This window comes from Gambusia affinis, linkage group LG12, assembly GCF_019740435.1.
Source record: "Gambusia affinis linkage group LG12, SWU_Gaff_1.0, whole genome shotgun sequence".
Classification (NCBI taxonomy): domain Eukaryota; kingdom Metazoa; phylum Chordata; class Actinopteri; order Cyprinodontiformes; family Poeciliidae; genus Gambusia; species Gambusia affinis.
In genome coordinates this window covers 23,175,326-23,199,616 of record NC_057879.1, presented here as the reverse complement: position 1 = coordinate 23,199,616, position 24,291 = coordinate 23,175,326, and the positions used below count along the sequence as shown (strand labels likewise).

At 38.4% G+C, this 24,291-nt stretch overlaps 3 protein-coding genes across 3 annotated transcripts; 1 reads left to right on the top strand and 2 right to left on the bottom strand.

The window, feature by feature from the left end:
* Positions 1–1,200: 1,200 nt before the first annotated feature.
* Positions 1,201–6,812, bottom strand: pex19 (peroxisomal biogenesis factor 19). The gene is made up of 8 exons (XM_044133719.1): positions 6,629–6,812; positions 5,805–5,893; positions 5,016–5,178; positions 3,866–3,951; positions 3,617–3,790; positions 3,364–3,534; positions 2,736–2,780; positions 1,201–2,389 (listed from the first exon to the last, which is right to left on the bottom strand). The coding sequence occupies exons 1-8, from the start codon at positions 6,690–6,692 to the stop codon at positions 2,303–2,305; spliced, it is 879 nt and encodes a 292-aa protein (XP_043989654.1). The 5' UTR covers positions 6,693–6,812; the 3' UTR covers positions 1,201–2,302.
* Positions 6,730–12,262, bottom strand: LOC122841396 (trichohyalin-like). Its single transcript, XM_044134673.1, has 2 exons — positions 10,831–12,262; positions 6,730–6,813 (listed from the first exon to the last, which is right to left on the bottom strand). Exons 1-2 carry the CDS (start codon positions 12,260–12,262, stop codon positions 6,788–6,790), a joined length of 1,458 nt encoding a protein of 485 aa, XP_043990608.1. The 3' UTR covers positions 6,730–6,787.
* Positions 12,263–13,861: 1,599 nt separating this feature from the next.
* Positions 13,862–22,620, top strand: myadmb (myeloid associated differentiation marker b). The gene is made up of 2 exons (XM_044133718.1): positions 13,862–14,091; positions 18,592–22,620. The coding sequence occupies exon 2, from the start codon at positions 18,661–18,663 to the stop codon at positions 19,540–19,542; it is 882 nt and encodes a 293-aa protein (XP_043989653.1). The 5' UTR covers positions 13,862–14,091; positions 18,592–18,660; the 3' UTR covers positions 19,543–22,620.
* The last annotated feature ends 1,671 nt before the right edge of the window (positions 22,621–24,291 follow it).

The window sequence follows — 24,291 nt, the reverse complement described above, 5'->3', positions numbered from 1 at the left end:
GACGCAGAAAGCTCCACGGAGGAGGCGCATAGAAATACATCACAGAGAACGGCAATGACAAGCGTCTGTGAGCACAACGGCTGAAATTCAGTCATGACAACTCTAAAAGACCGGTTTCTTTACGTATTTACAGCGACGATCATAATTATAAAACTTTTGCAAAGAACTGCGTATGGTTCATAGGTGGCTAGAATAGCTAAATTACTTTAATGAGAGTAGCATTACTTTAATATGAGCCAAAGTAAAAGTAATCGTAAAGAACAGTCAAGTAAAAGTGAAAAAATAGGTCTATTTGGCACTAAATGTTTAATGAACTGGTTGATGAAAGTGTCTTATTTTGTGAAAACGATGTAATGAATAAAAACAACATTTCGAAAGAACAGAGGTGGGTTGAATACCCAGAATTTGAACTCAAGTATGAGTAGCACTATTTTAATATACTTTTACTTCAATATAAACTTATGAAACTAAATTTAAAATATATATTTTATAAGTAGCCTATGTCAAAAAAATGTAAATTACATACAGTGACAATATGTGAGTACTGTGTCTTTTTTTGTCTCCAAATGGTTCCACAGAAAATAACATTAGAACATCGTAGTGTTTAAACAATTCGTGTGTGGTACACTTTTTTGTTAGTTTGAACATATTTTTTCTTCAGCCAATGAAATTACAGTGGTTAGTATAATCAGGAATTGTTCTTAAATAAAAGTAGTGTTACTTTAATAATATAACTTCAGTAAAATAAAAAGCACAGTGCAGTAAAACTTACTGTAACTAGTTACTAATCACCTGATATTGTCCTATAAGATACTATAGAAAATCTACAATTTGGTCACATTAAACACTTTGGTATTTTTTCTTTGCAAAATGTACTTTATTAAACACATTAGAATAAAATGGTTGGGATTTATTACCCATTTCATAACGTGCCTTTAACTGTGACAGAAATTAAACTAACATATATGAATAATAAGTTGTGGCTGTATCTTGGAAAACTTTTTTTTACATTTTATGTCTTTATTTACTCTCAAAAATGGTCAAATGTATGTCTTATGTTTTATATAGAGATGTTTCTTTTCATGTTTTTAAGGCCGCTTTGAGTCTGAATGTAGTAAATGCAACATATACATTTTGTTTCAGCAACTTCTTATAAAAAGGCAACCAACTGAGTAAAAACACAGACTAAAAACACATTTATATACACATATCAATGTTTTATTACATTTACAAAACACAGTAGTGTCATAACAGGTTGCATTTTGTTTATTTTCAGGGTCTGCCCTAAGAGCTGATTAGCTTTAACCCCAAACCATGTGATCAAACCTCCACAGCAGCTTTTCATTCAGCTGCTTCTGATGGACCTCTGATGTCTGTTCAGTGCATAACTAAATCCTTTGACAGTACCCCTTTATTGTGCAGTTACAGATGGGCAGATGGCCGTGTTATTTCTGGACCTCTCTCTATTGTTACAGAGGAAAAGTGTTGTCTACGAGGCAAAGAGTCACTGATGAAAAGTGGCTCGCTGGAATAAACAAACCAAAAAGGGCAAACATCAGGGCATTGATGCGTTACCAAACATCCCACTGTGGTCGTTTTGTTTTTTTCCTGCATGTTAAAAGACACAGGGAATCACACAGGAAGCACTTAGTACTGTAATTCAACACTCTAATGATCACTGTAACCACAGCAAAGCCATTCAGGAATCGGGTCCGTCACTTCACATCAAAACCTGGGAATGGGAATAACAGGAGGGGAATGGATCTTGTTTAGTTCCTTGCAAGCTAATTATTTTTAAAGTTTTAAACAAAAAAAGAGAATTTTGTTGATCAAGACTACCACATCTTTATCTCATTATTAAAACTATGACTGAATTAGCCAGCTGAATAGCAGCAGAAGAGCTAAAAACTGAACTCTAGCTGCTTTTGAAAAGGCACCATTCAAACCTGCAAGGTGTCAGGAGAGAATTCACCACGAGGCTAATCAGTCAGTAAAATCAACCTGGAGAACAGCTGAGCTCATTTCTTCTCCAGAAAATCCTGTTAAAATTAACCGCGGAGGAGTTTCTGCAACCGCTAACTATCACAAATACCTTTGATGGTGTTAGAGAGTGTTTGGGTTTCCTTCTGGGTGTTTCCGTTCAGTTGTTTTTACACACACACCTTTCTATGAACAGAACCTGCGTTCTGATCTCACTCCTTCCTGACCCGCATTTCACTCTCTAAAGTCCTCCCTGCTGCTGAAACACACACAGAGGAACCGTTTGGCTTCAGATCTTCAGACGGACCGCCGCACCACTTCATCACATGACGGAGCATTGCTCCGCTGCCCCGGCCCCGCCCACTCCCGGCAGGTTGAGGGAGTCCATGTCAAAGGCAAAGCCGGAAGGCTGCAAAGGAAGCAGAAACAGGAGCCTTCATGAGTAAATACATCTGATTTAGATGCTTTTCATCACAAAATCTGACACATAGTTCATATTTTTGGCTATTTTTATGTATATTGCCACCTTCCTAAAACAATGGCCCAAGTCATTATTTGACTAAAGTATTTTTTTTCTGATAAATTATCTTTTTAAGCAATAAATAAATTGAAAAAAAGTGTTTTTTCCTAAATCATCTGTTTTGGCAAAAAAAGGAAAGAAAGAAAACATTTATTCCATTTCAGGACACCCTTAACCCTTAAGACCAGATAAATTTATTACACACAGAACAAACAGGTGCTGTAAATCAGCTCACCGTGTCGCCTGCCAACTCTTTAGGTGGCTGGCCAAGATCCTGCAGCTGTAAAATCAAATAAATATGATCAGCATTCATTATTACTCTCCACATTCAGGAAAAAAAACAATCTCACCAACCTTCTTTCAACCAACAAGTTGACACTTAGCATGTCTTTCTTTAGAAAATATGCTAAATCCACCAGCCTACCGTGTTTTTGAGTTAAATATTTAAAGTTGATTGGAAATTTGAAAATATCACTAGGTAATTATGTGGTATTGGGAAAGATTATTAATAATACCAATGATAGTATTTAAAATTCAAATATAAAAATATATAATTTAAAAGAATATAATGTTTCATCCAAATGAAAATGTCCAAAATGTTTGGATCTTTTATCCATGACTTGTCTCGTTATTTGCTGAAGTTGTAGCATGTAGACTGGTAAAGACAGGCAATGGTTCTGCTGAATAATAAACAAACAAACAATGCTCAGCCTTGGGCGCCCAAGAAAAGCCTGGAGGCCCGCCAGGCTTATGATAAACTGAGCCCTAACAACAGATCTAACCATTTTAAATACATAAATAAGCTAAATTATAATTTCAGCTCATTTCTTTAACATGTGTAACATGAGTAGCAGCTGCATCACCTTTTGCATCAGATCCATGATGCTCTCGAACGTCCGCTCTTTATCCTCTGCCTCCTGTTCCTCGTTCTCAAACAGCTTACAGATGTCTCCCATGATCTTCGCCTGCTGCTGGTAGCGCTGGTGATCCTCAGCACTGAGGGTTGACTTGTTTGTTTCCAGCCACTCTGGATACTGTTCAGGAAACAACAGCTACCATCAATATAGAACAGCATGATGAAGATTTTCCTCATCCGTTGTTAGAAATGAGGCAGACCTTGGAGGTGATCTCTTTGAGAGACGGATAGAGGACATCTTTAGAGAGGAGATTCTGCATGATGGACTGCATGATGGGGAGGATGTTTCCATCTTCACCTCCTCCGTCGCTGCCTTCTTCAAGCCCCAAACCCTCCAGAGCTTTCACCAGGTCATCTCCAGCCAAACCAGACGACTGAAACAAAACACATTGCCTATAAACTGCGGATTATTTCCAGAGCTATTATTTATTTTCTCTGACTCCGCTCACCTGCAGGTTGTCTGCATTCTTGGCCAGGCCACGAAGAGTTTCTTTAAGACAGGAGGTGAACTCTTGCTGGGAGGCAGTATCAGTGCCTGGAGAGAACAAACAGCTTAAACCATGTAAACCAGTAGAGGCAGCTTTGTCAAAATGTTGATGGTTATTTTACATTTTGATACCTTCCAACCTTGATGTCAAGGTATTTTTATATTTGGATTTTATATGATAGACAAATGCAAAGTAGCACATAATCATGAAGTGGATTTTTATTCACAAAAATTTAACCAGTCCTCCTGATACTTTGCAGAACATTTTGGGGTTTGTCTCTACCAGATTTGTACATATAGTGATTGAAATTTTGACTGTTCTACTTTGTAAAGTCAGTGAAGTGTAGAAAAACTGGATGAAGACCCAGATTCTCAGCTGGATTTAGATTCAGACTTTCACCATATTCAGGCAGCAGATAAACATGACCCAAATCAGTTTTTCTTTTAGATCAGAACAGTCTGAACAGACCAATTCTGATCTTGTCACCCAAAAACAAGTTGATCTGTGCCACTTCCATATGTGGTACTAAATCAAATACATATCGAATTGTTTTCAAAGTGTCTGCAGTCAGAACGGTCATGTCGCGCTTTATTCGGTAGAACATGCATCATAATTCTGGACCAGAAGAAGCCAGACACTGAAAATCTGGACGTAAACAATGGATGAAAATTATAATTTTAAAATTATGAAAGAAATCTATGTCAGTGAAGCGCATCACATCGCCAATCCTGCAACTCCTGCTCCAACTAAGTCTGAGAAAGACTTAAGACTTCTAATAAAGACTTTAATGAAGTATGTAAAAGCAGATTTCAGTGAATCGAAGTCTGCAATTTAGTAAAAATGTTTGAATATAAGTGGTTCTATTTATAAATAAAGAGAAGAGAACTCAAAAACAAAAGTATCTTCAGTTCTACCTAAGATACTAGCAAGGTTTTAATTAATCTATAATAATTTTGCCTTAATTAATCAAATATAAAGACTATCTCCATTAACCATCTGTTCTGGCAGGTCAGATCTGTATCATTGTTGAATTAGAGTTGTGGTGCGCACAAGAGAGATGACATGAACAGTATTCCAAGGAACTGTACAACTCTAATCAGAGAGCACGTACCAACTTTTCCTGCAGCCTCTGAGAGTTTGTGGAAGTGCTGCAGGAGTTCTGATTCCTCCTCAGCGAGTTCAGACATGGCTTTCTCAAACTCTTCCCTGGCCTGGGCCGCCATGTCCCCCTCAAACAGGTTCTCAAAAAGTTTGCTATCCTCTAATAGAGGAGGCTGAATAAAAAGAAACATTTAAATAAACATACAAGTTATTTTTACCTGTATTTACACTGCAGGGTATTCATGACAAACTTTAACCTTGTCAAATCAGCTTATAATCAATGCTTAAGACTTTAAAGAATTGCAAAAATGTTTTGTAAGATAAACTGTCAAATGTTAAAATCCTGTAATAAAGCCAAAAAATTGTGTAAAAGGTAACAAACAGATGAAGAATTTAAATTGCAGTTGTATTCTGGAATTTATCTGTAACTGCAATCTTGTTTGGATTCATTCACTGATGATGACAATGTAGAAGATCCCAATGCCAGCGTCAACCGACGCCAATTGGTCATCGCAGTCTGATCGATGTTCCGCATATCTTTGTATTTTGATAACTGTCCTGCAGTTTTATTAATTTGTTGAAAACAATAAACATATTAAACGGCAAAAAAAAGAAAAAAAAAGAATTTAAATTTCAATTAAATTATTGATCTTAATGGTAAAATAGTTCCCTGCAAAGAGATCCAAAAGGAAAAAAAAACAAAAACCTTCTGACATACCAACTTGAGCATAGTCTCTCATTATCAGGAGGAGAAATCAACCTGTTGGAGAAAAGTGAGCATTAAGAAGTTAAAACAAACCTTTTCTGCCCCGCTACTAACAGAAGATGAAGCAGCTGCAGGTTCAGGCGCTGAAGCAGCAGACGCTTTATCAAAATCATCCAACGCACCTGAAGAGACAAGATAACATCAAGTCAAATTAAGTTGGCCGCAAATCTAATGGCTCTATATTTATTTTTAGGAATTGGAAGAGATGGCAGAGAAGAAATCTCAGAATATAAACAAAACTTTAAACAATTACATAAATAAATGTCCATATGTTGCTAGAAAAATATGATACTATAATATGTATCATATTTTAGTATATATTTCAACTGTGAAACATATATCTTTCACAGTTGCAAATTAGATCGTTGCATATTAAAATTGTATTAAACAGTCGGATAACAACAAATTAAAGATGAAAATACGTCTAATTTGTTTGCAGTAGTCCCGGCAGACATTTCAGCAATCAGTGTTCAAATCCTACTGCCTCCGAAAATGTACGAGTTTTAAAAAATGACACATAATGCAATTAAGTTATGACAAAGGTTAATAAACAGTAAAAGTACAGATTTAGAGAAAATAACGTTAACGTTTTATGTTAAACAACCAAAGCTGCTAACTGGTTTCGGAGTTTAAGTATATAAATTAAAGTTTTTTCCACTTTAAAAGCAGTTTGAAGGCCACTAAAGGCTGCTCCAACTGTCAGCGGTCATATGTTAGCTCATCAGGGATCTCCCCGATCACCTGAACCCCCAACACCGACACACAAAAAACACCCAGGGGTCCCAGTTGTGCTTTACAGACGGTTTAACATCCCAGGGAAGACAGCCCGTCAGGACAAGTCTCCTGTCAACACTCACTGTCCAGTAATTCGTCCAATTCTGCGTCGTGTCCGCTTGACGAATCTCCTGCTCCTGACGCCATGATGTTCACGCAACCAGCGAACTCTTCCGAATGCTTCCGAACGGCCCCGAGAACTGCAACGTCACAACACAACCTCTGACGCAGCCGTTCAGTGCTCACTGGTTACATCTAGCAGCGCCACCTAGAGATGTGCAAGCCAACATACCTTTTTAGTTTAGAGACAGAAACCACAGTTGCCACTTAATTGGGGCCTGCCCATAGCAATGCATAAGGAGAGCAGTGGCAGTCACTGCCTCCATGCATTGCATGGCAGGCACCTATTGTTCTACACCCAATGAATAGAACGTCTCTTTAATAATAGGCGGTGCAATAATATCATTCTGCATTATCTCCTTCTCTCGGGTTTGTATTCTTAAGATAAATAAACAATGCTTTCCTTAATTTGTGAATATCTGTTATGTTTCCTTCATTTCCTAATATACCTTTAAGATTCCATTCATGCCCTATACTTCTAACTATTCTCTTTAATTCTTCTCTTTCGAGTTCATATGACTTACAGTTCATCAATGTGTTCTAGATTTTCTTTCTCTCCACACCTCTCACATTTATCATTATTTTTCCTCCCTATTAAATAAAGCATGTCATTTAACTAGGTATGACCTACTCTTAATCTAATAATTATTATTTCTTCTCTTCTGTTTCTTTCATTAATGCTTCGAATTCGAACTGAGTTTTGTACTTCATATAATTTTCCTTTCTTATCTTCATTCCACATTTTTTGCCATTCCTCCATTTCTTTATTTTTAATAAGTGATTTCCCTTCCCCTTTCCCAAAGGAATTGAAATTATTTCCCCCTCTAAAGCCCTGTTAGCTAATTTATCTGCCTTTTCATTGCCTTTTACTCCTTCATGTGCTGGCACCCAACAAAACCAAACATCAATGCCACTCCTATATAATCTAAATAAAATATGATGAATTTCTAAAACTAAATCTTTTCTGTTATTTCCTTCTCCCTTGATACTTTCTACTACTGCTTTAGAATCTGTGCACACCACCACCCTGTCTGGTCGAATCTCCTCAACCCATTGCAAGCTTAATATAACTGCCACCATTTCTGCTGTAAAAACTGACAATTGATCTGATATTCTTTTAGAAATACATTTTCTAAACTCTGGAATATATATTCCTATTCCCACATATCCTTTTTACTGGATGAGTCATCACAGCTGCTAGTTGATGACGGACAATTAATTACGGTGAGTATCCCCTATGCAACGGAGCCAGCAGCAGCAACAGCTCAGACAGTCCGTCCAGTGCGTGACTCGTGATTGGTTGAGATAGGAGGAGGAGGGAGGAAGAAGAACAGCACAACCGTGACGGTAGAGAACGGAGAGTGAGACGAGCGGACAAGAAGTGAAGAAAACACTCAATGGAGTTAAAAACTGGACAAAGGTTTAATCAGGACTCCTACCTCCATGTAGGAGGTCAGGGGGCTTATAATGCTCTGGGGGAAACCCTGGATAAATGTATCAACATCAATGACTCCTGGATCTCTGGGCTTCTCACCCTTTCTCTCAGGGAGCCCAGAGACGCTGCAGAGAAAAACTTCTCCAGTATAACAAGACAGTTCCCAGGAGGGGCACTCTCCAGTACCCCCTCCAAGGACTTGAAAAGGCTGGGTAAACAGTCAGAACCCGACCCAAACCAGTCGGTAGAGGGAGAGGCTGTCCTCCTGTTCCCCCCAACGTACAGGCAACAAGTCAGCCCACTCCTGCCCAGCGCCTCTCACAAGGGGCAACTCCAGGGTGGGAGAACATCTAACCCCTTTCAAGGAGACTGGCTCCAGAACCTGAACGATGCACTGCAATGAGTCCGACTATTTCTAGCCGGAACCCATCGGCTCTTTTCAGGCTCTGTGGGTTAAAGCCCGGCCACCAGGGGCTCCCCAAAGTGCCCCACCCCCAGGCCTGGCTCCAGAGTGGGGCCTCATGTAGGGGCCAGCAGAACCACTGTTTCCAATGGTCGTTTTCATCATAAGGATCTTTGGGCTGCACTTGGTCTGGTTCCTCACCTTGGACCCGTCTGCACTGGGGGGCCCAACCAGAGGCACGAAGCCCCCACAGCAAGACTCCTAGGATCACTGGGACACTCAAACCCCCCCACCACGATAAGGTGGCAGCCCATGGAGGGTGTGTGTGTGTGTATGTGTGTGTGTGTGTGTGTGTATGTGTGTGTGTGTGTGTGTGTGTGTGTGTGTGTGTGTGTGTGTGTGTGTGTGTGTAAATATGAAGTAACCTGTTAATTATGTAAGAAAGAGAGAAAATGAGAGAGAGGAAGAAAGTTGTTTTTTAAGATCAGGAAACAAATTCTGACCTTTGGTCCAGCTGTGAGGTGAAATGTATCTTTTCACTTTTAAAAAAAAGATATTTAGGCTCTAATAAAGGTTTTTAGGCCGTTATTTAACAGGCTGAACAGGAAATTTGGAGGAGAGAGAAGGAAACGACATGCAGCTGATTCCCCAGGACTGGGAATTGAACCCAGGTTGACAAACAAAACCTAGAAGTAACGTCCTAAATAAAACATCATTTACAGTTTTACTATAAATCTGGTTAAAAAAGTAACTGAATTAGGCATTTCTTAGCCCCTTTTTCTTCTCTTTTATACAAGCAGACAGCACATAAGCTCAGCAACACAAAAGCTTTATATTTATTACAAAGTATTAATCTAAGAATCAATTTCTTCCTGGAGTGGAAATTATTTCTGATTAAATTCTCTGTTTTCATACTTTCATAGATTCTTCTTCTTTTTACCTCTTCTAAAGTTTTTCATGTTAAATTGCACTTTTTTGTTAAGTTTCTTATATTATCTTGAATCTGTATTTCTAAATAAAGACTAACTCAAAGATCACAAAGTAACTGTTATTTTTGATAAAAATGTTTTTTTCTTATAACAAACAAACCAGAAAAAACAAGTTTGAGCTTCTTCATGGTCCAGAGTATTAAATTATGATTACAATTATAATCTAATATTATGTACAGATTAAATTCTAATCTTCAATTAACATCCTGGAACCTGAAGAAATCCAAACTTGTTAAATCAGCTTTTTTTCTGTTTGGTATAAAAACAAAAACAGGATTTATCAAATAAAAACAGGAGAATGAACTGAACTTGTGTTGATCCTTGCTGGTCATGTTGACACTCAAAGAGCTTCACACTACAGTCACATTCACACACATTTACACCCACATGCAGGTCAGGGGGCAACTTGCCACTAAGTGCCCTGGGGCAGTTCAACATGTGGCTGAGGAAGCTGGAATCGAACTTACAACCTTCTGGTCACAAGACGACCACTCTACCCGCTGAGCCACAGTCACACTAAAACAGCCACTGCATGATCCTTTTTATAATCTTTTTAAAATACAGATTTAAACAGTTCAATGAGCTACAATTCTGTGCAATTTAATATAAAAAGTGTGTAGAAAAGGTCAACTAAAGGTCAAACCATTAAAAGCACAAGTACAGTGAAAATAAACAGAAATCATTACTATTAAAAGAAAACATTTTAATTCTTAAATCAATACGTTGCTATAAATATTGAGCCCAGTGTTGCAGCTCTAAACCAGTGAAGGGAAAAGGGCAAACATAACGTTCAGCTAATTCAGTTAATTTGACAAGTTTAACAATAAAAAGACAGATTATTGTTTGGAGTCTCTGAAAGTGTTTTGGGTCGATTTACAGCGACCAACTGACCTGACCGACATGTTTTAGGAGATGTGGGGGGAAACCGGAGCACCCGGAGAAAACCCACGCAAACACGGGGAGAACATGCAAAGTCCACACAGATGGTCTCTGTGAAGACGCAGCGCTAACCGTTGCACCACCGTGCTGCCCTCGTTTTTTCCAATTGTGTTGGGAGGGGATCTATTTTCTAGTTTGTAAATGGGGGAAAAACTTTATAAATTTGGTCTTGACGGAGCATCGCAGAGGGCCCCATTCATGGAGGCTACAACCTCCATGCGTTCGATTCCAGTCCTCGGTTCGACTCCTGCACGTCTTTCTCCTCCTCTAAATGTCACAATCAAGAACTTTAGACATGTTCTTCATTGTCTTCACTCTTCTGTTGCTTTTTTGACTTCTTCCATCGCAGAGTGTTTTGCACTTTTTTCCAGAATGTAATTTTGGATTTTTCCTTCTTACCATCCTGCGTGGTTTTAGTCTCTGGATTGTCCAAGTCCTCCAACAGAAAATCCTCTCTTGCTCTTTCTAGATCATTTTTCAGACAACTGATCTCCTGCTGGTATGTTTCTGCTTGTTGTTTCAATGCAGTGACATCAGTTTTGTACCGACAGTTCAGCTCCTGGTACAAACCGTTAATCTGCTCCAGCTCTGCCTGGGCGCTCCTATCCTTGTCTTGCAGGAATTTAATTTCTGTTGTTGTGTTTTCCTGGAGGATGACATACTCGGCTCTCAGCTTGTCCAGAAGCACCATGTCCTCCTCTATTCTCTCCAGGCAATCTTTTCTCTCCTCCTTTACCTGCCGCTGGTGAGTTTCAACCTGCTGTTGTAAATCAAGGATTTCTCTTTCATATCTCCATTTTAGCTCCTTGTAGAAAATGGGAATCTGATCCAGTTCACTGACTATCAGCTTCTCTCTTTTTTGCAGAATTGCTATTTCTTCTGACATGTTTTGGAAGAGCTCTTCCTTCTCAGCTCTCATGGTGTCCAGAAGCACCATGTTCTCCTCTATTCTCTCCAGGCAATCTTTTCTCTCCTCCTTTATCTGCCGCTGGTGAGTTTCAACCTGCTTCTGTAAATCCAGGATTTCTGCTTCATATTTACATTTTAGCTCCTCGTGTGAAGCGTGAACCTGATCCAGTTCATGGAACATCAGCTTCTCTCTTTTTTGCCAGATGGTGATTTCTTCTGACATGTTTTGGGAGAGCTCCTCCTTCTCGGCTCTCAGCTTGTTGATGAGCTGCAGATTCTGCTTTTCTCTTTCAATGTTGGCGTCTTTCTCATGTTTTACCTCCTCCTGATATTTTTCCACGTCATGCTTTAGTATAGAAATGTCGCTTTCATATTTACTGTTCAGTTCGTTGTATGAACGTCTGAGTTGAGTCAATTCTTCCTGAAGAAGTTTCTCACTATCTTCCAGGAACGCGATCTTTTGCGACATTTCATGAAACATTTGGTCTTTTTCAGCTCTCAGGTTTTCCAGGAGTCGTTGTTCCTCACTCTGCCTTGGTTCATGAAACTTTTGTGTCTCTGCCTCCTGCCTCACCAGAGCATCGTCGGCTTGATACTTGGAGCGCAGCTCCTCAAAGGAAGTCTGGAGTTGGTCCAGTTGTTCTTGGAGAGCCTCACTTTTCTTTTTCTCAGCCTGTACTTCAGCTACAAAAGCTTCCTGGCTGAGGAGGTGGGCCACCTTTAACTCCTCCAAGTCTTGCTGCCTCAAAGTCTTGCTGTGCAGCTCGGCCTCCAGGTGGGCCAGTGTTTGGTCCCTTCCGGCTCTCTCCATTTCCAGGAGGTAGTTGAGTCTCTGGATTTCCTCGTGTAAGTCATTCGGGTTTGCAGGAGGGAACCTGCCTGGGGGGTTTTGCTGGCCTCCCTTTCTCCCGTGGGATCCCATCGTCCCACTGTAGAATCTCGGTGAAGTATGAGACATTTTCTCCTAATACAATCACTACAATCGTCGATTGGTGAAATACTTGAAAGAGCTTCGCGCACGTCTGAACTGGTCAGTGATATTGCAAGCAATGAAAAATATGCAGAATTGTGTTGCATACAATTCTGCAGTTGATGACATCACAGACTGTGACAGTGACATCACAGAGTCTTCCATTGCTGGTGGTGTGACATCATTCCACCACCAAATATCTCACTCTTTATTCTTGTTTACATTCAAAATAGTCTTACAAAATAAAAAATATATACTTTATGAAAACAAAGTCCAGGAAAACATCTACAGAAGGGGTGTCGAACTCAGTTTGATTTTGGGCCAAATCAAAAATCTGAATGTTCTTAAAAGGGCCGGTTGTGCCAGAATGTATTGATAAAATCCATTAACTTGTTAAAATATGAATAAATCTGTTTCAGCATTCAGTAAGCGATTCTTAAAATTAAATAATATTGAACATCTTTTCACACTGATTTTGTATCACACATTTTGTATCACAGATTTTGTGGTGCTAATTTAGAAATATTTATAAGGATTTCTATGTATGATTTTAAATGTGATTTTTTTCATTAATCGATGCATCAATCACAGATTATAGCTCAAAATCAAGTAAGGCTGAGCCAGCAGTCACTTAAACTCAATATTTTTGGCCAATTTTGAGAAAAGAATTTCAGTACAATCAGGGGAAAAAATGTGGGGATTTGTTGATTTTGTGTGAATTTTGCAGATTTCTGAAGAATTGGAAAGACTTATTGATGCAATTCCGGAGGGCCACATAAAAGCTTCGGAGGGCCTGATTTGGCCCCCGGGCCTTGAGTTTGACACATGTGATCTACAGTATGATCAATTTTAAAGAGTCATTTATAGTAATATTTCAGAGATACTTACTATAAAGTTCGACTCCACCTGTAGATTTTAGGATTAAAAACATTATTTCTTAACATGGATTTCACCCAAAATGAAATAAATAAAAAGTTGACATTTTAGACAGTTTTCACTGTGACATAAAGCTGAAAATATTAAGGAGTTTTAAGGAGTTTTGCACATTATTACATATGACAAAAGTTGTGATGGTTGCTCTAATGTTTTCTTTCCTGACTAATTTCAGATATAAAAGTGGGTGATATCATTCAGGCCTTATGAAATTGAAAGTGCACTGAAAAATTTCCCCTTCAATTTTTAATTTTTTTTTTTGCAGTCGGTCAGGAAACGCAGCAGGCCTTTGGTGAATTAACAATGTTGCCAGGCAACGCACACAAACAAACCAAAGCCACAGATGTGCAGCATGTTGATAAGTGACAACGGTTGAGTTTTGTTTTCACAAACATCCGGCTTGTGGCATTCAAAAAGTTAAAAATACAATTGTATTAATATTGCGTAACAGAGAATTGTGCAAGTTTCACAATAAAAACTAAGAATACTCATAAGTTTTCCTGTAGAATGAAGTGAAGTTGTATTGTAGTTACAAACAGGAGACTTCAGCCAGTCAGCATGAATTTAAGTAACCATGGAAACGCAAGAGGGTGAACTTTTGCTCTGTGGGAGTTGAGCAGCGGAGGCCCCCGTCATTTCGCCGTCATCGTCGTTGGAGGAGGAGCAGGAGGAGTTCAGACAGATGTGAATAACGGTGCATATGTTCACAGCCTAATTTGGTTTTCTGGGCGTGGAGCCGCTGTTCTGGGGGTGGGTTGGAAAATCCAGCCAGAGGGCTGAGGAGTTACAATCTGCATCTTTCTACCTCCGCTTGCTCTGGAGAACAGAGACCAGCATCAGAAAAAAAGGTAAGAAACGTCTAAATTTAACAGGAAAAACAAAATGCAGGGATTTTTGTGAACCCAGGAAGATAATATTTCTCATTTAAATTGTTTTTTTATCGTAAGAATGCCACTTTTAAGCTAGTTTATAAGATTTAAATGAACATAAAATAAGTTTGCAACAATGTTTAAGCTCAAAAAGAGTAGAAAAAGGTGAAAGTAAAGTTAAAGTTGTTTAATGTTCCACATGTTTAGCAACTTAATTGCTTAATTTTTTTTATTTCAGCTGATTTTTGTCATGAATATCAGTTCCAGTGCTGTGCCACTTTGTATAGAGACTAATGTGCAGCATGGCAGAAGGGTGTGGCAGCATGAGAGGCACCAAAGTGATCAACTTTTAGTTCAACATGTTCAATTCGACTAGCAGTCAGATGAGCTACAAACAAAATGACAAAAACGTTTAACAAATAAAAATCAGTCTGGATGGTGGAAATGCAAGAACTCAAAAGTCTTTGTTGTTTTTTTTTATTTTATTTTATTCTGCATATATTTTGCTGCACTGTCACAAATGACATAAAGTATTTTTGGTTGCATGAAAAAAATCCTCATTATTTCTTTTCAAGGTGTTAATATGCCTTTTATACTAAATGGAGCAGCCTGTTTCCAATGTGCATTTTCTGCAGCGTTGAGTCCCATTCAAAAAGCTTTTTAAGCATGTCACCATTAATGTTCCTTTTACATTTATTTTTTCCATTCCTCCTTTCAGTTAAACATAACTGATGAGTCCCAAAGAACTAGGGGATCAGAAATTTAGCGTTTTATTGTTTTTCACCTGGAGAAATCTTTCAGGTTCTGTTAACTTTTTTACAACTTTGACACACACACACACACACACCTACACACACACACACACACACACACACACACACACACACACACACACACACACACACACACACAAACAGTTTTCAAAACATTTCAATTTAAATAAAATAAACTTTTTAAGGCTAAAAGCCATACAACAGCCATTTAAGGGGTTTAAAATTTAGAAAACACCGGAATTTTTGTAATGTATAAAGAGGACATGTTGATAATGACATTCATGAAATAAAAATGAAATAAGGAATTTGGTGACACAAAATATTTCCTTTAAAATATGAGTCTGTCTCTAAATATTAGATTTATTTTGAATCTACAGCTGGGTTTTATAAGTGATTCTATAATGCCAGGCGCTTCAGCTTCTCATTGTGAGCAGAGAGAAAAATTATTCTAAATTTAGATTGGTAGATATTTTTTCCTTACAGTTTGTCTTGCTTAATTATGCAGCTGTCCCAGTCAAGCCTGGGGGGGTCCAGGCTCAAGAATGCCTTATTGGGCTAAAAATAGAGGAATATCTATTTTTATTCTTTCAGAAAAACAAAAACCCTGCTACATTTAAAATTTGAAATCCATTTGTTAGTCGGTTAATCACAAAAACCTGGATACAGGTTATTTAAAAGTTATTTTTATCCCCCTTCTATTAGGTACAAATTTAATAAAAGTTGCAGACATTATGCTTTCCACATCAGATATATATAAAAGCAGCACCACATTTTCATTTTAAACTAAATGTCTCGAGATTTACTACTTAGACGTAAAATGCAGATTAAATGAAATGTGAGTTTTAATGTGCATGTTAGGTTGCTGCGTGTTGAGGTGCAGGATGCAGGGCGTGGCAGGCAGCACACCCACCTTAAATGTCAGGGACTGAACTTCACTAAAAGCCTGGAACAGATCCATACCCTGCACATTAGATAGAAACTAGCTCCCTTCTAATACTCTGGCTCTAAATTAATTATTTTCTTATTGCTGAAGGAATTTGCTCCAACCTCTCCACTTTTCATTTTTTATGTGCCATGGGTCAGTTTAATTCAAATAATCAGATTTTTTTGCCCTTTCTGACTCACTGTCACTGGCTTTTCGTTTCCCAACAGAGGCCCATCTTGTGTTTTGACCCAGTGTGCATTTTGCTGTAAACGGATTACAGGTCAAATTGAGTAAGTGATGTTGTGTCATGACAACGAAACAAACAGCGCCTGACCTCTCGGAAAGTTGCTTTCTGAACGCCTCGTTCCTGCTTACTGTCACGTCCTTTTTCTAAAGTGTGAGCTTGTAATGTTTTCCGTGCTGCGCTGCAAAAAACAACACTTTTTCCACACTTTTCTTTTCTCTCCTGTATGTCATTTCTTTCCTAACTGAATGCAGCAGGGGGGAAGGCAGTGGTGATGGCAGGAAAGGGGCTGGATTTTTCCATGCTGAACCCTCATGTATGTTTTGAATGGTTTACGCGAGCTGGTAGCCACAACTATAAAGCTGGAGTGGGGAGGGGAAATAAAGCAAAGCCCTTATGGAAACCATGAGGGGAGCTGCTACTAAATAGCAGGGAAGGAGTGCAGATATGACAAAGTCGCCAGTTTTTCAGACAGCGACATCTGGATCGCATCAAGCAAGTTGGAAAATCTGACCAGAAATCAAGGAGGAGGTGCAGAGAATGAGGGAGAGTGGTGAAAGAAACTAGGACTGCTGCTGACTCACTCTGCAGCTATTTCAACCATCACTGTGTTTACACGCTGAGTCCTTCTGCGGCCGAGCGCAGGGCTTCCCCCGTCTCCCTCCCGCCTCCCCGCCTTTCCTAAGGGACTTTTAACACATCCACATCTCCATTTCCTTCCCTCTTTGTTAGCTTTTTTGTCTTCTCGCCTCCAATTTTAACTGTACAGCCATGAAACTTTTGTCTCATGGCTGTACAAATAGGGCTTAATAGGCCTAACATAAACAGGAATTTTATCCGTGTTTGTAGCTGCCTCCCTGTGTAAACTGGGAATTAGGAATGCACCGCTTGTGGAGCCAAATGGGCGATGGGTGTCAGTAGGTGACTAGGAGTGAACGGCCCAGTGTAAACTAATCAGACTCCCTCTTAACTTTAAAAATTTCCATTGAGATGAAAATTTTACTTTCAGTTACCCAGATTAAATAAGTTTAGGTTTTGCAAACTGGTCGGTAAGTTTTGCATTTTAGTGTTTCTTTTTTCAATTGAACATAGATCCATGTTAGAAACAAAACAGCACTGAAAAAACACAAAATGTTACCAAGTATTTTGTTTTGTTTATAGTGAAAATAGCTTAATACACTTGAAATAAGACAACAGTATCTTACAAGTAACTTTCAGGAAGATATAAGAACTTATTTTAAGTCAGTAATTCCTGAATATTGATAATAAAGTACGAGTTCCACTGGAAGATTATTTCACCTGTTACATGGAAAAACTGTCTTCATATAAGTGAAATTATCTGCAAGTAGAATTTGTACTTTAGATCAATATTCAAGAATTAGTGACTTAAAACAAGCTCATATATCTTACTGAAAAGTACTTTAGTTTTGTCTTTCAAGTGCATCCAGTTATTTTCACTACAAAGGAGACAAAATATAAAATTTTGTGTTTTTGAAGTGCACGGGTATTTCTGCCTCCTTGCCAAATTGGGGACTGATTTATAATATAATGGCAAATCACAAACAGTTATATTGTGATAGTGGTGGGCATTTATTGTATCATTTGCAACATTAGTTTGATGAATAAGTGCACCATTTTATAAAAACTGGGTTCAGGTACATCACGCTTTAGGCAAAAACTCAAATGGAGTTTTGACAAGTTCACGTAATCTTCTCTGGGACTAAAGTTCAAAATTCAAGAGTACATTAGCTCCACGGAAAGTACAACGGCGTATTAGGGCTTTTGTAGATAGAAAAATAGAAGGAAGAGTATATTTTTGCCAAAAATATTCAGAAATTTTAAGATTAATCTCAGAAATCTTCCAGCAAAACTATGGAAATTTCTGTCTGAAAAGTTGAACATTTTTGAATTTTGAGACTCAGAAATTTCCAATTTTGCTAGAAAATTTCTGATTAATCTAAAAGTTTTCTTTCTTCAAGCAATTTTTTACTTCTAAAACCTATAAATTTACTTGATTTTTATTTTTTAGAAAATTTCTGAATTTCTTTCTAGAAATCTATTTTACTTTTGGATCTGGGATTTATTTTGTTTATTCTAGAAGACTTCTGAGTTTCTGGTGGAAATGTAATATTGTTTTTCCATCTACTATGGCCGCAAAGGGAGCGCATGAGGGAGGCCGTGTTTAGGACATGACGACAGACATGCTGAGGAGGTTGGTGGAGTTTAAAATGTCCATCCGTCATGGAGGATGTGAGCATGGAGGCTCGTCATGGAGGAACGTCAGAGTTCAACATTCAGTGTTCAGTTCCACAAACACCTACAGGAAGAAATGTTCCTCATCTGTAAATGTACCGTGACAATTGCAACTACAGAGGAGTCTTTATTTTTGGTTTTGAATTGGGTTTTCATGCTCCGAATTGTTGTGTCTGCCATTCATGAAAACAATAAGAACATTGTGCGGCTGGGAAAACAGCGTGTAGGAAGACCGAGCACATGGTTTTATCTAAATACTTGTTTTTCTCTTTTGTTTCTTACAGCTTACCATCTTGCTGAAGGCTGGCAGTGAAAATCTGCTTCAGGAAGAAAACCTTTGGATAAATCTCACCATGCCTATCGTCTTGAAGTCCAGTCCTCTGCTCTGGACGCGGCTTGCTGCGCTGGTCTTCACCTGTGTGGCCTTCTCTGTGGGTTTGCATGGGGCCAGAATCTACCGCGGCACTGGAGACTTTTGCATCTTCTGCTGGGCCTTCAGCTTCGCCGGGACTCTTCTCATCATCCTGGTGGAGCTTTTCGGCCTGCAGACCAGAGCCCCGGTTTCCTGGAAGAACTTTCCCATCACCTTTGCGTGCTACGCCTCCCTGCTCTGCCTGTCGGCCTCCATCATCTTTCCCATCTACTTCCTGAGGGGTTCCGGAAACCAAAGCGAGATCCGCGACTTCCGCATCGTGTGCACCGTTTTCTCCTGCCTGGCCACCATCGCCTACATGAGCGAGGTCAGCCTCACCAAGGCTCGGCCGGGCGAGGTCGTCGGCTACATGGCCACCGCTCCGGGACTGCTCAAAGTCCTGGAGACCTTCGTGGCCTGCGTCATCTTCGTCTTCATCACCGAACCCGTGTTGTACGACCGTCACCATTCAGTGAAGTACTGCATGTCGGTGTACTGCATCTGCTTCATCCTGACTGCGGTCATCATCCTCCTCTGCATCGGCGAGTGCACCGGGTTCCTTCCTTTTCCATTCGCCCGCTTCCTTTCCGCCTACTCACTGCTGGCTGTCGTCCTCTATCTGTCAGCGACCATCATCTGGCCGATATTCAACTTTGACCCCCATAATGGCGGCCAGAAACAGAGACCATACAACTGCAGCACCGCGGTTGGCTTGTGCACTTGGGACAAGTGCATGGCGGTGGCCGTGCTCACCGGGCTCAACTTTATCCTCTACTTGGCTGACCTCATCTACTCCACCCGCCTAGTGTTTGTCAGCGCCTGATTGTAGGAGAAGGAAGTTGGGCTGAAAGTTACAAAGGTGCATTAGGGCCATGTAGACAGATAATAACAGAGGAGGACATTTCTGTCCATCTCAGAAATTCTTAAAAAAAAAAAGAAGGAAATTTCTGCCTTTGAAAAGGCAAATATTTGCAAGAAAACAACTCAAATTTTGAGATTAATCTAAAAAAATTTCCAGAAAAAAACTTTCAAACGTTGAAATTTTTTAATTTTGTCAAATTTTTTTTGCAATTAAAATCACTGATCTGTGGAACTAATTTAGAAATATTTGCAAAACATTTTGTGAAGTTTATGATTATGTATGATGACAAATGTGACTTTTTGTCACTGTTCACATCGATCACAGACTATTGCTGCGTTCCAGTTACCTAGGGGGCAAAAACTTTCTGAGCTCCAAAGATTGCAAATTTTTTACTTTTGAGACTTAGAAAATTTTAAGTTTTTTCTAGAAAATTTCTGAGATCAATCTCAAAATTTCTGAGTTTTGTCTTGCAAATTTTTTACTTTGGAGCTCAAACATTCCTTTATTTTTTTAAGAAAATTTTTGAGATTAATGTCAAAATTTGGGGGGGGTTTTCTTGCAAATTTATTCTTCTTTTCATTCTACAATTCATCAATATGCCTTTGTAGGCAGTGTACTCCAAAGGAAATTGGATTTGGTCTCCTAATTCAGGGCTGTAAAACTGCTGTCGAACATACTGCTGCAAGAAAACGTCTGTTTCCTGTAACTGTACTAGTTCCGATCATAACAAGGAGAAGTGATGCAAAATTACTCTTTGGTTGTTAAACAGGAATGAATTGTTTCAAAAAAGGCAGCGGAAAAAAAGCATTTTGAAAAGGTGTATTAACCTCGAAGTAGGATTTAAATCTTGTGCTCTTTCAGACTCCAGGGCCAAATTTAATTTAGTTGAAGTATACTGCGGTAATGAGGATTTTAGACAAGAAAGTTTTAAAGTCAGTGGTCTAGTTTACATCTACAAATATAATTTCTTAAAAAACAAAGGCTTTCTGTGCAGATGATTAGGACAACTGGGAAAAAAATATTCTTTTATTATTTTGTTCTCAAACGTTTAAGGTCAGAATACTGAGTTTAAAATCTGATTTCTTAGAAAAAGGTCATAATTTTAATTGTTTTAGTATCTCTGATTCTCTTCTGTATTTCTCTTTACTTTTTGCTCCCACCAACCTGAATTTTAAGTAACCATAGCGCGTTGTTTCTATATAAACGTGGCGTCTTACACTTCCACGGGTTCTCTGCAATATATTTCTGACTCGATTAGTGCATAATTTCTACCGGATTTTTACAATATATGAGCTACTACAATGGACAGAGGAACTAAGAAGTTCATGTCATCTTTTATGGATGAGATCAAGGTGTTTGAGCCACACGATGCCTCCCACATTGTGCACGACACAGGAACATGCTTTCGCTCCATGAGGAAAACGGCAGATCCACACACCCTCGTCTACATCAATATAGCTGTGGACAAGATCACTGATGCCTATTGTTCTTGCAAGGCTGGGTACGTCGGGCATTCATCGTTTTGTAGGCTACTTTTAAAATCAGTGGGTGATTTCCTGTGTTTTATTTGGCAAATGTTTGAGTGTTTAAGCCCGACACACCGTACTTGGTGCTGGAGTGGCTAACACGAGTAACAGTTTAGTCCAAAGCCTTTTCTGCTAAAATAAAATCGTTGGTGTATGTCAGATACAGTACACATTGCATATTGATCTGTTTAGCTAACGTAAGACTGTGTAGCAGACAGGCTTAAAGTTGTATCAGTACTGCCACTGTGCTGTACTTAGCTAACGGGAAGCGTGTGTTTGTAGCCGCGCTACCACGCAGAATGGGCATCAGCCAATGAAAAGCGACCCCTGTGGTAAGGTCCGTTGACGATTCTCAGACGCCGCCATTGTTTTTGTGCTTTGTTTGTTTCAACATCCGGACAACAGTGACGTCATTTGCGATCAGTCCCATTTCCCACAGAAATATTAAAATCTTAAAACTACCCTAAACAGAAGAATGATCGAGGATGAATCATTTAAAAAAATACAAACGTAAAGATACTTGATTGTTTTAAATATAACAGTGAATGTTTGGAGAAATAATAACAAAAAACAGTAAAGTAATACGATCAGACAAATCCTCATTTGAATCTGTGCAACTCAAAATACAATGCACTGCCTCAACACAGTTTTCTTATACATGGCGACATTTTTCCTTCATTTTTATCTATTTTTTAAAAGTGTTTTATGATTTCCTTCTGCTTTGTAAGACTGTCATGCTTTATGTTTCATCTAATCCAGAAAGGGCTTTTTTCCCCATTAAACTGGTTTTCTTTACTTATTATGATATTGCGTACTGTGGGTATTGTCTGAATTGATGGATTTCTCTAATAACAACATGAGAAAAATGTCCAAGTTAAAGTAGTCTGAAAGAAAACTAAGTAAATAATCTAGATTCTTATTGCATGATGTGTGTTCGTCAAATGTCACATATCTTATTGTGTAAGCCACAAATGGGCAAAATGATCATTTTTAAATGTCTGTAGTCACTTAAAAGCAATTTGAAGTCTTTATGTATACACTTTTTGAAGCTTATATTTGTTGACAGTTTTCCAAAAAATAAAAGTTGTTAATTTTTCTCACAACCTTTAAAAACCAATATGTCTAGTGATTGTTAATGAAGAGTTAAATTAAATAAATTTTCAACTTTTTAACATAGGTTCTGGGCTGGCATTTGCTTCCCATAAAGTTGCCTTGCAAGCTGGAATATAAAAATCACAACATTATATATTCCTAATACTTGTATGTGCTAAATATAGATTTATTGTCTGTATGGAAAAATGTTTAAATCAGTTACCGATAAATGAATTCTTCATCTGCTCCATTGGTCCTGGACTGCTGAGAAAATACTTAAATGAAGGTTATAAAAGTAGTACTTATTTTCCTGTTGGTGGTTTTATATGTTTTTATATTTCACAAGTTTAGGTGTTTAAGTCACATCAGTGTTATAAGAAATCATGTAATCATGACAATAAAATCACACAAAAGAAAAAAATGTGTTTGGGCTCGCTCTGATGGATGAATGGATGGATGGATGGATGGATGGATGAATGGATGGATGGATGGATGGATGGATGAATGGATGGATGAATGGATGGATGGATGGATGGATGGATGAATGGATGGATGGATGGATGGATGATAATCAAGTAACTTATACTTGCTTCTCCAATTTCACATTTCATTACGTTTAATCTTCCATTTTTCTGTTTATTCATCTGTTGATTTGATATTTGTGAGATCAGGTTTATTCTACACAGCGCCACCATCTGGCTATTATGTGAATGTAAACTATCCCATTGAACTAATGAATAAATAACTGTGTGGACAGACAAACAGAGGTCAGTAAATCACCTAAATACTATTAATACCTCTCTGTTTACTTTACTAAGTCACCTCCTTCCGTTCCTTTCCCATCCCAGTAATAGAACTGGTCCCAGTATAAGTGTCTCGATTTTTAGCAACTTACTGAAGAGCGAGGCAGTCAAGGCTGGAGTCCACTGTAAACCTGTTGTCAGGAAAGGTGCGGACAATGCCAACATTTTCTCAAACAACGTCACTTTCCACCATGAAATGTGTTAAGAACAAACAGTTGATATTAATAAAAAGTACAAGTTCCACTGACAAATATTTTCTCTTATAACATGGGAAAAATAATTTGTTATAATTGAAAGAAATCTTCCAATGGACCTAGTATCAACATTCAACTACTATTGACTTATAACAAGATTACTGAAAATCAACTAGGAAAAAAACTCCTAAATTTTGAGATTAAGCTCAGAAATGTTCTAGAATAAACAGAAATTTCTGGTTTTGAAAATTTCCACTCCAATGTGTCTATATGTCTTAGACTGGAAACTAGACCAAAACCACTTGGTAAGATTTTGTGTTTTGCAGTGCATGCATGGTGGAGGTAGCATCATGCAGTGGGATTGTGATAGATGTTTGAAGGGCTACTTTCCTTTCCTTTAACTTTGGTGTTGCTAAGTTGCTAAAGGACATTTAACCACATGATTGTGAGATCATTTTCCTTCCTTGAACATTTTCTGTGCCTTAAATCAATAATTCAGTGAATGATTTGACAACACATTAACAAGGAATGAACTTCAGATTGTCAACCAAAACAAACTGCTCTAGTCAATGTAAATGTCATGCTTTAGGTTATGAAGTTAGTAAGTAATCTGTGCTTGATCTTATCTGCCTGTAATCTTTTCAGCCTCTGAGAACTTATAATAATAATTCCTGTTGGGCGCAGCCTTCCCACTCGCTCCCAGTAACCAGATTAATTCCTAGTATCCCCAGGAATTAATCTGGTTACTAATAACAGTTTAAAAACATTAAAAAAAACATTGCAAAATTACTCCTGAAATGCTGCGTATTATTAAATTTGTCAAAAATATATGTTAAAATATAATACCTGTAAAGAAAACCCAGAGCTGATTCTAATACCTACAACAGCTGTGACGGGAACATTAAAAGGGGGTGGAGCTGTCAGTTACTGGTTGCTATGGAAACCACCAACTGTCAAGATCAGAACATAAAACACCAATAAATGTCTGAAGAAACGATTTGTTGACTAAACAAACTAAATTCAAAGAATAAATGAACAAACTTAGACAAACATCACATTTATATTATTGTTAAAATAAAATCCTGTTACATATAC

Bases quoted from the DNA above. Each gene is read 5' to 3' on its own strand.
- LOC122841396 (XM_044134673.1), bottom strand. From the start codon at position 12,262: ATGGGATCCCACGGGAGAAAGGGAGGCCAGCAAAACCCCCCAGGCAGG. The intron at 6,814-10,830 runs GTAAGAAGGAAA...GCACATCTCTAG, and splicing joins GACTAAAACCACGCAGGATG to GTGGCGCTGCTAGATGTAAC.
- myadmb (XM_044133718.1), top strand. From the start codon at position 18,661: ATGCCTATCGTCTTGAAGTCCAGTCCTCTGCTCTGGACGCGGCTTGCT.
- pex19 (XM_044133719.1), bottom strand. From the start codon at position 6,692: ATGGCGTCAGGAGCAGGAGATTCGTCAAGCGGACACGACGCAGAATTG. The intron at 5,894-6,628 runs GTGAGTGTTGAC...TTGTCTCTTCAG, and splicing joins ATTGGACGAATTACTGGACA to GTGCGTTGGATGATTTTGAT. The intron at 2,781-3,363 runs GTGATGCAGCTG...TTGATTTTACAG, and splicing joins TCATGGATCTGATGCAAAAG to CTGCAGGATCTTGGCCAGCC.